Here is a 14,401-nt window from a genome sequence, read left to right as displayed (position 1 = left end):
GAAGGAGGACATATGTGCCACTTCAGCATTCATATAAAGGGAAAATGAGATGTCATAAGACATGTTCAATTTGAAGAAGTAATTGTTTGAACCTTTCATAAAGAACATGAAAGAAGTTTTGGATTAGACACAGTCGGAGTTTAGAACATATGACATACATAAATCAGATGCCAGTTGCGAAACATTGACATTACCATCTATAGTGTTCAAATCCCCAATACCCTAAACTTTGATGCACAAAAGTAGCCATTTTTATTCATCACAGTTTGACAAGTTCCGAACATAATGTAAGTTATCTTAAATGAACACTGACGTCACAGGTGAGTACATACGACGTCACTACAATGAAGTAAATAACAACGCAATTCCAAAGGCAATAGTTAACAATAAAGCAGCAATGAGGTCAGATTAGGACTTTTACCTCATACATAGGCCTCCCCACTGAAAGCCTCGATTGCAAGCTTCAATTGGTAGTAGCCAAACTTCGATGGGTCAATGGTATGTAAAGGAATGTCGGCACTAAGGTACTCAATATATTTGACTGTCATAATGCCACATGAAGTACTGTCCACCCGAGCAGTAGACAAGTTAGAAGTGCACGTATTAATAACATCCGATTATAGTGCTTTAAAAGAACACAGCTTACCCATCACTTTGTTGAGGAACATCGGAAATTCTGAAAATTGTGAATGGGTTAAAGTTTGACATGTCAGTCCCCTTTCTCTTCACCGCTTCATCCTCCGATTTCTCATAAAACCTCATTTCATGCAGCACCTTTGCAAGCGTATGGGTAATAGCCTCCATGAATCGGACAAGCATACTGTTGGAGGTAAAATCAGAATACGAGTCATAGACAGTGACAGTATGTCGCACAAAGTCGACTTCTACTGCCACCCAATGGGACTGTCGAACATTATACGGGAGATAGACCTTGCGCACTTTCGTCCATGCTTGCGCATACCCATGTTGCCATGACCCATTGACAAAGTGGTGTACATTTTTGAGGTAGTTAGGCGGAGGGTCAACGGTCCTTGAAGCATATTGTTTCCTCGTGACTCGTTTGCCACTTGGCATTGCAAACGGCTGTAAAAATTGCTGCAACCAAGTGTGAAAGACACATTACATAAACCCGAACCAAAGCACCAAAAGGAGAGATCTACATGACTCCTACCAATGCAAGAACTGCAGTGACACATAATATGGATACAATCATACCTGCAGACAAAACTCGGCGGTTGTCCACTCCCTTCCAAATAGTTGAGGATGAGAGAGTTGTCTTTTACGTATTAGAAACATGGCCATGTCAAGGTGCTGCTATTTCAGAACACAACAACGGTGTCAAGATGACAACAAATGACACATAGTCAATGTCATCAAATAAGAGATTGATCGAAATAAAGCCGGGTTCAAATTGTTACCCTCGAGCTCATCCATGCAGTTTCATCTATCAGTTTGTAAAAAAAATCTGCCCCAACTTCAAATGGTTCGAGCTCCAGCTCCGCACTACAAAAACAACACTTGCAAAGGTAAATTGAAATATAATAGACAAGTGGAACACCTTGTATAATATGACAATGACACACATATGTATAGTATAGCTGCGTATAAATTGTTTGCATACATCAAAAAACAAGTATATTGGTTTTGCCAAGATACAAATCCTAACCTGATGTCAGTTTTCCAAGCCCTGCAAACTTGTATGATAGCCTTCACATCGTCCATGGCCACGGGTTTTGTCGGATCAAAACGGGGCTGAGGTGTCTGTGCATGCAAATCAGTAACCTTCCTCTTTTTCCTGGAGGGATCGGTGAATGGACTCAACAATAGTGTCGCAGCCCGCTTAAGTCTGCACCCTTTGCCTTCAACATCTGGTTTCCGAACCGTGGCAGTAGCCTCGTTGTCCCCTTCATCACCAACCAGACTTATGTTACATTTCATGGGAGGCCTGACCTTGCATCCCACCCCCTCAATTTCTGTCTTCTTCCAATCCTCTAACAAATGTAACATTGTTTTACAAATAACTCTATACCCATTCCCATCTTCCGGAGTAGGAAGGAGGGCATCTTCAACACTAGGAAGCTTCACATCTTCAGAGGTAGGAACCTTGTGAGGTTGTTGGTCCACTTGCCTCTCACGAACTGAAGTTTCAATTTCAGTGTCTATGACTTCCATGGCTGGGAAGGGTTCCACTCCATCAGCAGGGACTTCCGCTTCCCTTGCAGCCCCTTCTATATGCATGGCTGGAAAGCCTTCCACTCCATCACCACAGACTGCTGCTTCCATTTCACCCCATTCTGTATGCATGCCTGGGAAGGCTTCTACTCCATCAGCTGGAACTTGAGTGTCCATTTTAGGTGCTGCTGTAGTCGGACTAGTAGGTTCATTGAAGGGTGACACTTCATTCTGCCCTCCTTCATTCATCTGAGCAGTACAGACTTCCTCATGCCCTTCTCCACCATAATTTTTTTTTAACTCCTCCATCCCCAACTTAAAATAATGTTCGACTGAAGCAATTTTTAGGGTCAAATCCCGAATAGCGTTTTTATTTCTGTCACACTCGTTCTCATGCTTGAAACAGTTCTTCTGTACAATAGCTTCCAAGTCACGAACTCTGTTCCTAAGCCCCCGATTTGAACTACGTAGCTTTTCCAACTGATCCTTAGTGCTTCGTAATTGATGCTTCAAACTGCGAACGTCATTAACAGACCCTTTGCCCTGCATACAGTTATACTGCAACAGTTAGAAAGCTTACAAAAAACCAGGAAACTATTTCCACTTCATTCCTATCGTATTCGTAATATTTTCACAACATTGGAAAGAGGTCATGCTCACCTTAGAAGAGGAGGGAAGGGTAGTTGTTTCCTCAACATCCGCGTCTTTTTCTTCACTAGAAGTGCCGGTTTTTTCTTCAGCCTCATCCCCAAATAATTCAACAATTTCTTCTTCGTTGTCATCATCACCCCAACTCCAGTAAGGTTGTTGCTTCTCAATATCTGTTGGCCGGAGAAGTTGCACATCAACCTCCAATTGAAACACATAAAAAAAAAAAAATCAGTGAGCTTTGTACTTTTTTCTAATCATAACATGACTAATACAAACAGATCTAACCTCAAAGTTTTCAAAAACCTGACTCATAACCTCCCGAAAACGGGCCACCGTGTTGCTCCTCCAATGTAATATTCGAGGGATGTGACTATTATCTTCATGGACCGTGAAATGCAATGCTTCCAATGCTGGGAACACTTCAAAAGCCCAAATCTGTTCACATAAAATAGTTAATTGCTGGATATGTGTTCACCTGAAGAGCGAAGCCAAACCCCCTTATGATGTACTCTCTTGGTCTACCAAACCCCCTTATGATGTACTCTCTTGGTCTACCACTTCGCATTCTTGTCTGCGCTCTCTTTCCACTTTGTTTGGGCATTTACTGCCCTCAACAGTGAAGCATTTGTCATTGCATATGACACTGCGCCCCATGGATACTTGTCAAACTCCTCTAGGTCTTCAGCCAACTTCAAATAGCGCATGTCAATAAGCACATGCTTTTCACTACCCAATAGAACAAAAATGGCAAAATAGACCATTCCAAGCTTTAACGCATCCTCATCATTTGTGCACTCGATGAAGACGGTGTGTAGGTCCGAAAGGGTGGCAGGTTTATTGCTGCTGAAGTATTTTCGCTTCAACGAGCAATTTTCATTTGTCGCCTTCGGAATGAAAGGGAGCTTTCCGAACCTTAGCCCCGTGATGAGGCAAAATTGTTGGGCTATGAATTGTATCAACTTGTTACCCACAATGAATTTTATCCCATTGACCTGTGTAACTGTCTTAGGATCAGCCTTCCTCATCAACAGGCCGTGGACAATTTGTGAATTCCACTTGAGGTCCTCTATCAGTAATAGATGACCAAAACAACTTCCCTCGAACCTCTGTAACTGCTGCGTATTGAACTTCGCCTTTATTGTTGTAATGGCGGTCCTTGTGTGTGAAAGGGCAAATGGCTTTCCTTCGTAGTTCTCATCCTCAGGAATCATAAGCTTTTCTTTACAAGCCATTCTCAAGTTCCCTGCACAACAACATCGTACATATGGATCATTGGTTACCCATATTTCATACGTACATTACTCAAACTAATACTTTCAACCCATTTTGATATATGTATATACATATGACAAAACCATAAATGTTTGTAAGCCTCTTTTCTACTCTCCAACTCTCTCCACACTCTCCTCTTATCTACATTCCCTTCTACTAAATGTACATCCCATTCCATCCAAAAACCAAATACCACCCAAGTCTGAAAACAATTTCATCAACCACGGATCCACTTCATACAGGGTTTGGGCGAAATGGCTACAATAATTACTCCAAATGCATCAATGCCTACTACAATCTACTCATGACCATAGTTATATACATGTCTAGTCATATGCAATACAGTACCACACATGGAACATCAGTATTCACAGTTATGGACTCTGTGTGCAAACTAGACACGTCAAAATGTTACTGCAACTGCAACTGCTAAACCTAGATGGATGAACATGCAATTTCTAAACAGATACTGAAGCCCCATAAAATACCATTTTCAGACATATATCACAACCTGCAAGCAAGGAATAACAACACAATTTAGCAGGTTTTATACCATAGGGAAGAGAAAATTTACACGCCAACTAACTTTAGTATTTCAAAATCACATAATTAACCATTAACACTGGAAGGGTGCAAAATATGCTACTACGTGCTGAAACACCAATGATACCAACAATTTTACTTCTGCATTATTACTCAACAGCTAATTCAGGGCCTACTGAGGTAATGGTGTGTTATAATGGAATAGCCATTGCCACCAGAATATTTTCCCACACTAAATATGACTCATAAAATGGAAGTCAAAACAAGCATCACAAACGAACCAATCCTAGATGACAAATAACAATTTGAGGCACTTCATCGTCCATAGAGCAAACTCAATACACCAATACAAGTTTGATCCCAGCATGATCTAATTCACAGTTAAATTACATTATTATTGCAATCTCTCTAATTACTAAACTTCACAAATTCAGTCACAGGTTAGTGAAATTTTCCTTCTCAAATGATAACCATACAAAAACACAAACTAGTCAATAACAAATACAAAACCCACATTAGAATCACTCCTTCTCTGCACAGAACCCAATTCGAAATACCAGCAACACCTACAGCAAATCGCGACTTTTGTCTGTCACAGGATTGAGAAGGAGGAGGACGTTTGTGAACAAAGTCATAACCGAAACCAAAATTTAGGGTTTTTTTAGGCCTTGAAGGAGCAGAGGAGAAGAGACCGACGTCGATTCAAGACTCGAAACTAGAGGAAACTAAGACACCGTCAAGAACCCCCTCACCAAACCCTAACATTACCTGCGGAGAGAGAACGACAGAGTGCTGCTTAGGTTTTCGTGACAGCGGGAGAAATAGAGTGATGGTGGTCGATGGACACAAAAACCGCCGAGAGAGGAAGAGAACCGTGACAGAGAGCTAAGAAAGGGAGAGAAGCCAGAAGCGTTAGGTCGGCAATCAAAGGCCAATAACTCCCCAATACATGTGCTTTTATATGGAGGGCAGTTTGGTCATTTCACGTTCACAAGTGATTATATCATAACACAATTTGTAACCTGATCATTTCAGAACACCACTTGTGAAAACTGATTATATCAGCATATTTCCCAAAAGTTTTTAGGTACCACATATCTTCTTTTTTTGTCTCTATCTCACTTTTACTCTTTTTCCAGGTTTTCAGCTGTTCTTCTTTTTTCTTCTTGTCGCCTTCTCTCGTTTCTTCTGTTTCGCTTATATTTTTTCTCTTCGTTTGTTTTGCGCCATGTCTTCTGCCAAGCCTCTCATCATACTTGCTATTCCTAGGGCTCCTAAGTCTCGACCTAACCCCTATGTCTCCATGGAACCTTCCTCCTTTTTTGTGTCTCTTGAGGCTGCAACTTTCTATCACGAAGTTGTTTCCAAGAGGAAGTTTGTTGCTGAGAGATCTTACATGTTAGATGCTCTTCCTACAAAGGCATGGTGTGGTGCATCTCAACTATTCACGCACTATCACCTTCACACCCTCAATGCCATTTCAAGTAAGTTTAATGCCTTCGTGATTAAGGGGGAGTTCATTTTGGACCTAGCTAATGAAGGCATATTTTGTATTCAACAAGGGTAGTACATTTTGTAATCAGATATTGGGAATACTCCTTGGCATCTTCTTTTGTAATCCATGTAGTTTGATAAGGGGTGCTTTTTTTGTACTTGACTGAACACATGCTTTATATTTCTCATGCATTGCCAAAGGTAATTCTCACATTACATTCTTTAGAATGCATTAGGTTATGGCTAGTCATCTTGTATGTGTATGACTAGTCATCTTCAGTAAATCATAAGGATCGCCAACTCATGTGTGATTCCAGATGGGTCCTTACGAAGTTTTGTCTTATTCTCTGATATTCTTCTGTTTTCATCTGTCCTTTTCTAACATAGGAATTTTGGGTAAATGGACCCTTCATTCTCTTTAGAGCCGTCAGTTTAGGAAAGGTGTTTTTGAGAGGTTGTGACACTAAGTCAAATTTCACTTACAGCAACACTAGATAGGCATCAGTAAAGAGGGAAATAGATCCTATTAGTAGATTAGTCATCAATTTCATAAATAACAATACTAAACAAGTATAAAGACATCAACGCGCTTTTTTGTTTATTTATGACGATGCCTTTATTCCCCTTGAGCATCATCTACATAAATATAGATGCCTAAAGTGATTAGTTTTTATTTTATTTTTAAGAGGGTCATTTTTTGGTAATATACCTCTGATGCCTAAAGTTTGAGTCAATGCCCTAACCCAAAATTTTTACTCTCCCTCGCAAACTCTCTCTGAAACTTCAGCTCCCTCTCAAACTCTAGCCCCAATTCTTCTAACTCCTTCTCAATTTTTTCACTCACCCTGAAACTATACCCTAAAAATTCATCTCATGAACAAAACTCTCCTTTAGTCCCTTTGAAACTCTCTCTTTCTTCTCTCTCCTCCACCACTACCCCATTCTTGCTAAAACCCTCAGATGCTCAACCATTACGATTCACAATGAGAATCATTCTTCCATTCGACGATTCTCAAGCCAGCTCACAGAATTTCTCAAGCCCAGACACTCAGACGGAATTTTAAGTCGACAATTGTGTGATTTCATCTATCAGTCGACCATTATTTGATGGAATAATGTTTAATATGAGTCCTGTTCTCCTGGACCCTATGGTTCAAGAAAATTCTGGTCAACCACCCATAGATCTAATCTAAAGATTCTGAAAAGAAAAAAAAAACAAAAAACAAAACAAAACAGATTTAAAAATTATAATATCATCATTTTTTTACTCTATATCAAAACACTATTTTGGTTATTAAAAATAAATTTTAAAAAAACCAAACAACAAACGCCATCACCCGATTAAAATAGTTATTCTATTTTGTATCAAAACACTATGTAGTGTACATTGGTGCGGAAAAATGGATGTTACCAAAAAAAAATTACAATCTTGTTTTAGTTTTGTGAAACACAACGTTCAACTTCAAATTCTGTTTGATTCCTTGTTTCAATATATTTCTCCTTTCTCATTAGGTTTGGCCATTGTAGTCTCTTGACCCATTTTTCCTTGCCACTAGTAGTACTATACTTTTGGACGAGTCTTGTTGGGATTACTATTTCAGAAACGATGTTTCAAGTGTGATGTTTACTTTCGCTACTATTTGTGCCCCGCAAATAGAGTTTGTATTGGACTTTCCATGCCCAATATAGTAAATGAGTGTCTATTTGCGGGGAACAAATAGTAGCAAAAGTAAACATCACATTTGCGGAGGATTATGTGCACGTGACGGAGGCCTCACAAGGAAAGAAATCAAGGAGTTTGATAATAACTCTGAATGTTCCAAAGTAAGGAAGAATCAAGCATGTCATAATATTTCAATCAATGCAGTCCTACAGATTTAGGAAGGAAAGAAGTTTTGAAAGAGTTGACCTTTGGCCATTCAATGGCTAGCCCATGGGATGACGAATGCCCTATATTAACCTCACCAAATGAAGGAAAGACACACAACATCAGACAGACAAACCTATTTTTCGTCTCGCACTTTTGTTTTCCTAGACTTAGAATTTTACTTTTCAAGAACTTAGTGTAGCGAGTTCTTCATTTTTCCTGGTCTCGATCGGGCCAGCAAGGCCCACCATCTAGGTCAATTAGGGTTGCAGGGTCCATGACCTCTTATTTTTGATCCGAAAGTTCCTATAGGTCCAAAAAATCTACTAAACAAGTCCGAAAAGGTTGGTCTCGATCGACCGGTTGGATCTAAGCCAATCACATGATCGGACGACGATTGGTTCGCCTAAACCTAGAATCATTGACTCAGAGTATCCAGGACTCCAATTCTTGACTCATAAGTTCCTACACAATCCTAGAGATACAGGGAACAACATAACTGAAATTGGAAGCAATCTAACAGTCAAAACCTATCGAACCCGGATATCACACAATAGGCACAATCTTCGTTTGATAGTCAAACGGTAACTAAATTCAAATCCGATCAGATCGTCATACTCGAAATGACGTGGGAAACATTTTAACACGGAATAGGCCGCCACATAGTGGCCCATGTGCCGCCAGTTGTTGCGAGCAACGGTGGATGTCTTTTAAGATTTTTCGACAACGGAAAATCATCAAACCACTGGCCAATACCTATACCAACACTTTCAGACTGACAAAGGGAGCAACTTTTGGTCTTGGACTCTGGCCAAAACTTGGTCGAATATGGGTGAAAATAGCCAAAACCATCGGCTCAATATGGGTGTTTTGATTAATTTTCAAAACTCCAAAATTGATCCCAACCACATATATAAATAGATAGAGCACAAAGAGTAGATGAAGATTTCTACCTCGATCGATGGAAATGATGACCGGAAAAAGCTTCGAAGCCACCGTTAATTCCAGTCATTCCAACCCTCAATCCTTGGGTTTTCGAGCTGGAAAATGACATGGGTTAGGTAGAGGACGAAGAGACGATTCTTTCGGTACCAACCACTTTAGAAACGGAAGTCAAAGTGACGGCATCACTAGGAGAGAGAGAGAGAGAGAGAGAGAGAGAGAGAGAGAGAGAGAGGAGAGAAGTGAGAGAGAACGAGCTGTCCGTCCAGCTTTTTATAATTTAACTTTGTTAAAATTACAGTTGTGTCACTACACTTCTGTAGACCATAACTTCTTCATTTCAACTCCGATTTGGGCCCACCACGTGCCTACAAACTCGTGAGCTCGAGCACTACGTAAAGGAACCAAGAAAATTCCCAACATGAGCCATGAGTAAAAAGTCAAATCTAAACTACCTAGGAACCCTAAGGTTAAAGTCGTCCTTTCGCTTTAGAATTTTGTAAATTCAATTAAATTTCGGAATGGGATGTTACGGTTGATCACTTCTGTATTCTATCTCTCAGCTTTATTCTGAGTGCTTACATGGACTTCGGAGATAAATACTTAGAACTATTTTGATTTTGTGAGGTTATTCAGTCTTTGGTTTTTGTAGAGAGCAAATCAACTTTGTTTTGGGTGGGCTGAGGGAATTTGTGTGTGGAGGGTAGGTGTTCCATCATAGAGAGAGAGAATGAGGAATGGGAAGAGGAAAGGGGGAATGGAAGAAGGGCCTTTGAAGAGGGAAGGGGGGGAATGGATTTTAAGGTAGGCGGGGGATTGCTTGGAGTCACCGGTGGTGCATTTTGTTCGAAAAAGGAGCTTCACAGAGGATTTACATATTGGAAAGACTAAAATACCCTTGAGAATGGATGAAAAATTGGATGACATTAAGGTGAGATGATAAATCATGAATTTTGAAAAATTCAGGTGACATTTCTCTTAAATTTTTCTTTAAGGTGAAAAATTGAAACTGATGTAGCCACTAAACAATGAGCCATATTGTAGCCTCTAAATAATGGGCCACTAAATTTCAAATTTTTTTCGTCACTGTGGTATAATGGTCAAAGTACAGTGGAATTTAAACAAATAGATGAAAATTAAGAACAATCAGTCAAAGAACTACAAACAAATGAGTTTCATAATTATGTGTATGTTGACAGTCATCAAAGGACTAAAAATTAATGTTTAATTTTACACGAGTTTTAATGGAAATGTAATTTATACAAGTACTAAAATTGAAATTATTGTATGTACACAAATTTGGAATCCAAATTTTGTATGTACATAAATTTGGAATCTCTAGAATTATTGTACATACATAAAATTTACATTATTGAATTAATTACAAATATTGAATGACGAATATGATCTGAAGTTTTCAATACGGCTTGAGGAAACTTTTGAACCAGTGTGCCGAGAGTTTTGGGTGCCTTTTAAGCCTATCGTTGTAATCCACATAGGTAATACCAAATCGAACACTGTATCCCGAACTCCATTCAAAGTTGTCTAGCAACGTCCACGGAAAGAATCCCTTCACTTTGACACCATTGCTAAAAAGAAATTAAATATATTTATGTCAATAATATGAATCAATAACTCAAAATCTAAAGCTAGACCATATATATATTCTAAATGAATTTGTTAATACACTTACTCAATAGAACTTTGAACATAATGAAGGTGGCGATTGTAGTAGTCAATTCTATGGGTATCATTAAGGGCTTCGGCAAGTGATAATTTCGGATCATTGAACTCATCCACACCTACAATATAATACATTTTAAATTTAGAGACTTTGTACTACTTGTGTGTGTCTTACACCAAAAATACGTGAAACATTGATCATGCAATTACTCAAGGCTAGAAATAATTACCATTTTCAGTAATGTAAATGACTGGATTGTGATACTTTTTCTTTGTGTAGAGTAAAAGATCTTGAATTCCTTGTGGATAAACATTTAGCCATTCCGAAGCACCCTACACCCAAATTTGAAGATATTTAGAATTTTAGGAATCACATTTGTAAGTGCAAAATGATTAATGGTCAAAATCATGAATGCATAATCTAGTAATTTGATGTGTACCTTTGAACCGATGGGGACCCCGTTACGCTCAGCTGCCACAACGTATATGAATATCAGAATCTAATTAGTCTATAAACTTAAATTGCATGAATTAAATTCTGAATTTTTACTCACATGAAAGATTAACTCCAGCATCTGTTGTGTAGCTTGCGTAAACAGAGTTATTTTGAGGTGCATCGCTTGCATAGTAACCAGCATAGTAATTTAGTCCAAGAAAATCAAATGAACCAATTAGCAACTTGGATTGTTCTTTCGTGAATTTTGGTAATCGGCTTCCGACAAGAGATCGCATGCTTTGAGGATAGTCACCACTTGTCAATGGTTCAACAAACCTACAAGAATGTAAAAATTTCAAGCATTAACTTGACATTATATTATATATTGCTCTCTAGCAAGGAGTAAATATTATATTCAAAAGTAAATTCAAAATACACTTGCCATCCGAACATAAAATCCAAAGCTCGTAATGCTGCATTTTTATTTTCTTTTTCTTCTGATAGGGGCTCAAACCAATGTGACACCAGTGTTATCCCTATCACTCCATTTTGAGATGCCTGCACAAGAACATATAGTTTGTTTGTTTTCGAGTCACAAAAAAGTGAAGTAGTTTCTCTCTTGTTGCAACTTAGAATCCAATATTATGACAAATAAAATAACTAAAGAATTGTACCTGGTATTTATTTTTGTACAATTTTACGGCAGCTGTATGAGCAAGGAGCAGGTGGTGTGTTACCAAATATGGTTCAGTAGATGAATCTCCCCCGGTGCAGTTTAGCTGCTGCCAAGTGGAGCATCGTCCCGGCGCATGAGACCCGATTGCATAACCAAAGTTACTAAAGGTATATGGCTCATTCAGTGTGCTCCAATGCTTTACTCGATCACCAAATTCCTTATAACAAAGTTCTGCGTAATCTTGAAAATGATTGCTGTATATACACATTTCAGAATGTGAATGTCATAATTGTATTTATTAATTAAATTATTAATACGATTCAGAGGACAAATTTCTTCACTTACACAATATGAGGGCTTAAGAAACCACCATATTCGTCTTCTAAAGTTTGGGGAAGGTCCCAATGAAAGAGTGTCACAAATGGCGTTAGACCTATAAATAGCATGAACAATAAAAACGAGTTATAAGTTTGATAAAACGAGTTTTTTTATGAGTGCATGAAGCTGTTATTGTATAAATTATTGATCATGTGAGGTGGGATGACTCACCATTGCGTAAGAGCTCATTGATGAGATTGTTGTAATATTTGATTCCTTCCTCGTTCACTCCTCCACTTAACTTTCCATCTAATAATTAAAACAAAACCAGAAAATAACGAAATAAGTGCACTGATACAATTTAAACTGAACTTTATATGACGATTCGTCACAACCAAATGTAAGGATGTCGATGAACTTACTTGGTAATAATCTTGACCATGAGATAGAGAATCTATAAGCATCCCACCCCATATTCTTCATAATCCCCACATCTTCCTACAGTGCATAACAAAAAATGATTTCATGAGAAAGTGTTAAACATTATCGGGAGCTTATCTTCAATATCCAGAATTTTCTTCATGCTTTAAAATTTAATATGTGCAATGGTCATGAACCTTATAGCGGTGATACTGATCAACAGCGATATCTCCATTACTGCTATCATTAATCTTTTCTGCAATAAATCATTGAAAATTTAATTAAATATTTAGAGCATAAGAGTAAAAGTAATACCATTTTGTTATTTTAACTAATTCATGATTTGATTGGACAGACCTGGATATTTGTGGGTGAAGGTATCCCAAATGCTTGGTCCTCTACCACCTTCGTTTGCAGCACCTTCATACTGAAATACACAAGAGACACAATGAAGAAGATGTCAATATTCTTGCAAGGATCGATGCTTGGTCTGAATTTGAAAGAAAACCCTAACCAATCAGAACACGAATTAAATTAAAGCCTAGAAGAAGAAAGGACTTACTTGGTAAGATCCAGAACCTACGCCAAATATGAACCCTTCTGGAAAACTGCTCCTATTGAGAGAAGCGGTGTCAAAATGCGTGGGTGGAGCTCTAATATCTGCTTTGCTATTTGTGAATGCAAAGCCAATTAGTAGCAGCACGCCTAAGAGAAAAGATCGTAATTGCATTGCCATAACTTGAGGTTTTTTTTGTTGGTAATAATCTTGATAAGTATAAGTTGGCTCTGGCTGGCATGCTTCATGGCCTTTATATAGAGGAGGAAGTACGTGCTGCAAATGAGAACAAAACACAGATGGGCATTGAATGGGTTTGAGGGGGCAACTACGTAGAATGTCATGGTACAAAGGGAAATGAAAACTTCCATATTTGAATGAGTTTTTGTCTCCCCCCAAAACTCAACTGTTATATTCAAACACGTAATATGTATAATGGCGCATGTGTGAGTAGAGCCGCTAAGTCGGATTTAGTCTCTTATAACCAATGGGTCAAACTGTGGAAACAAATTTGACACACAATTGTTCAAATTAACCAATGGGCTTCAGGCACTTCCTTTGGGTTGATTTATTCTTTCACTTCCTTCGGCGTAATTGTACCTACAAAAAGGATATATCGTAATAAGGAATTAGTAGCATCTTTATAAATAAATGAATCTAGTTAGAAAAATATATTCAAAAGTTTGACCATTGTCAAGAATCAAATTTTGTACCCAAATAATGACATGAAATTGTTCTTCATGTCCAGCAATAATCTCATTTAAAAGGTCAAAACGATAGGAAAAAGAAAAAGAGATATTTAGTTATATACCCATTCTTAGCACTAATGATATAGATAAACCTTACACCATTTAATTTCTACAAACAAACCAAAAAAAATCGATGGGCTTATTTTAAAAAATAGACGACAGTTTTGTAATTTACAAGAAGTTAAAAGCCTTTTTGTTATGTTGTAAATGAGCTTTGTGTGTGTTTCTAAATTCAATTCATATATTTTTTTTTTATAAAAAATTTGGGCCCCTATATTGGGTATAATAGTGAATCTCCCAAAGAAAAACCCCACGAAGGAGCTTAATTATGATGGGAAGAAAAATAACATTAAAATGCACAGAAAGAAAAACGTAAACAAAATGTCATTACTACATATTTATCTCATGTGAAATGATCTTGAGGTTATTTTGGAAGAGGATGAAAAGAAAGTTGCTATGAGAATTGTGTGGAACAGTGTGTTATTAAAAAATAATCAGTAAATGTTGTATGCTATAGGATCACTATATTATTGCACAATTCTTAAAATACAAACAGTAGCAAAATTACGAAGTCTGTATAAATGTGCAAATATATAAATTAAGTACAGAATACTGACTTTTA

At 38.0% G+C, this 14,401-nt stretch overlaps 2 protein-coding genes across 2 annotated transcripts; both read right to left on the bottom strand.

Annotated features, from left to right (window-relative positions):
- Positions 3,375 to 4,055, bottom strand: LOC109949607. The gene has a single exon (XM_020565681.1). The coding sequence runs from the start codon at positions 4,053 to 4,055 to the stop codon at positions 3,375 to 3,377; it is 681 nt and encodes a 226-aa protein (XP_020421270.1).
- LOC18775538 (beta-glucosidase 12) lies at positions 10,349 to 13,788 on the bottom strand. Its single transcript, XM_007208202.2, has 13 exons — positions 13,037 to 13,788; positions 12,832 to 12,901; positions 12,672 to 12,730; positions 12,477 to 12,552; positions 12,286 to 12,363; positions 12,082 to 12,169; positions 11,735 to 11,990; positions 11,503 to 11,618; positions 11,179 to 11,396; positions 11,065 to 11,096; positions 10,855 to 10,957; positions 10,635 to 10,743; positions 10,349 to 10,530 (listed from the first exon to the last, which is right to left on the bottom strand). Exons 1-13 carry the CDS (start codon positions 13,208 to 13,210, stop codon positions 10,359 to 10,361), a joined length of 1,551 nt encoding a protein of 516 aa, XP_007208264.1. The 5' UTR covers positions 13,211 to 13,788; the 3' UTR covers positions 10,349 to 10,358.

The sequence above is a fragment of the Prunus persica genome, chromosome G6, assembly GCF_000346465.2.
Source record: "Prunus persica cultivar Lovell chromosome G6, Prunus_persica_NCBIv2, whole genome shotgun sequence".
In the NCBI taxonomy this organism is placed as follows: domain Eukaryota; kingdom Viridiplantae; phylum Streptophyta; class Magnoliopsida; order Rosales; family Rosaceae; genus Prunus; species Prunus persica.
Note: the sequence above shows the minus strand (reverse complement) of the source record. Positions and strands in the feature narration are given on the sequence as shown.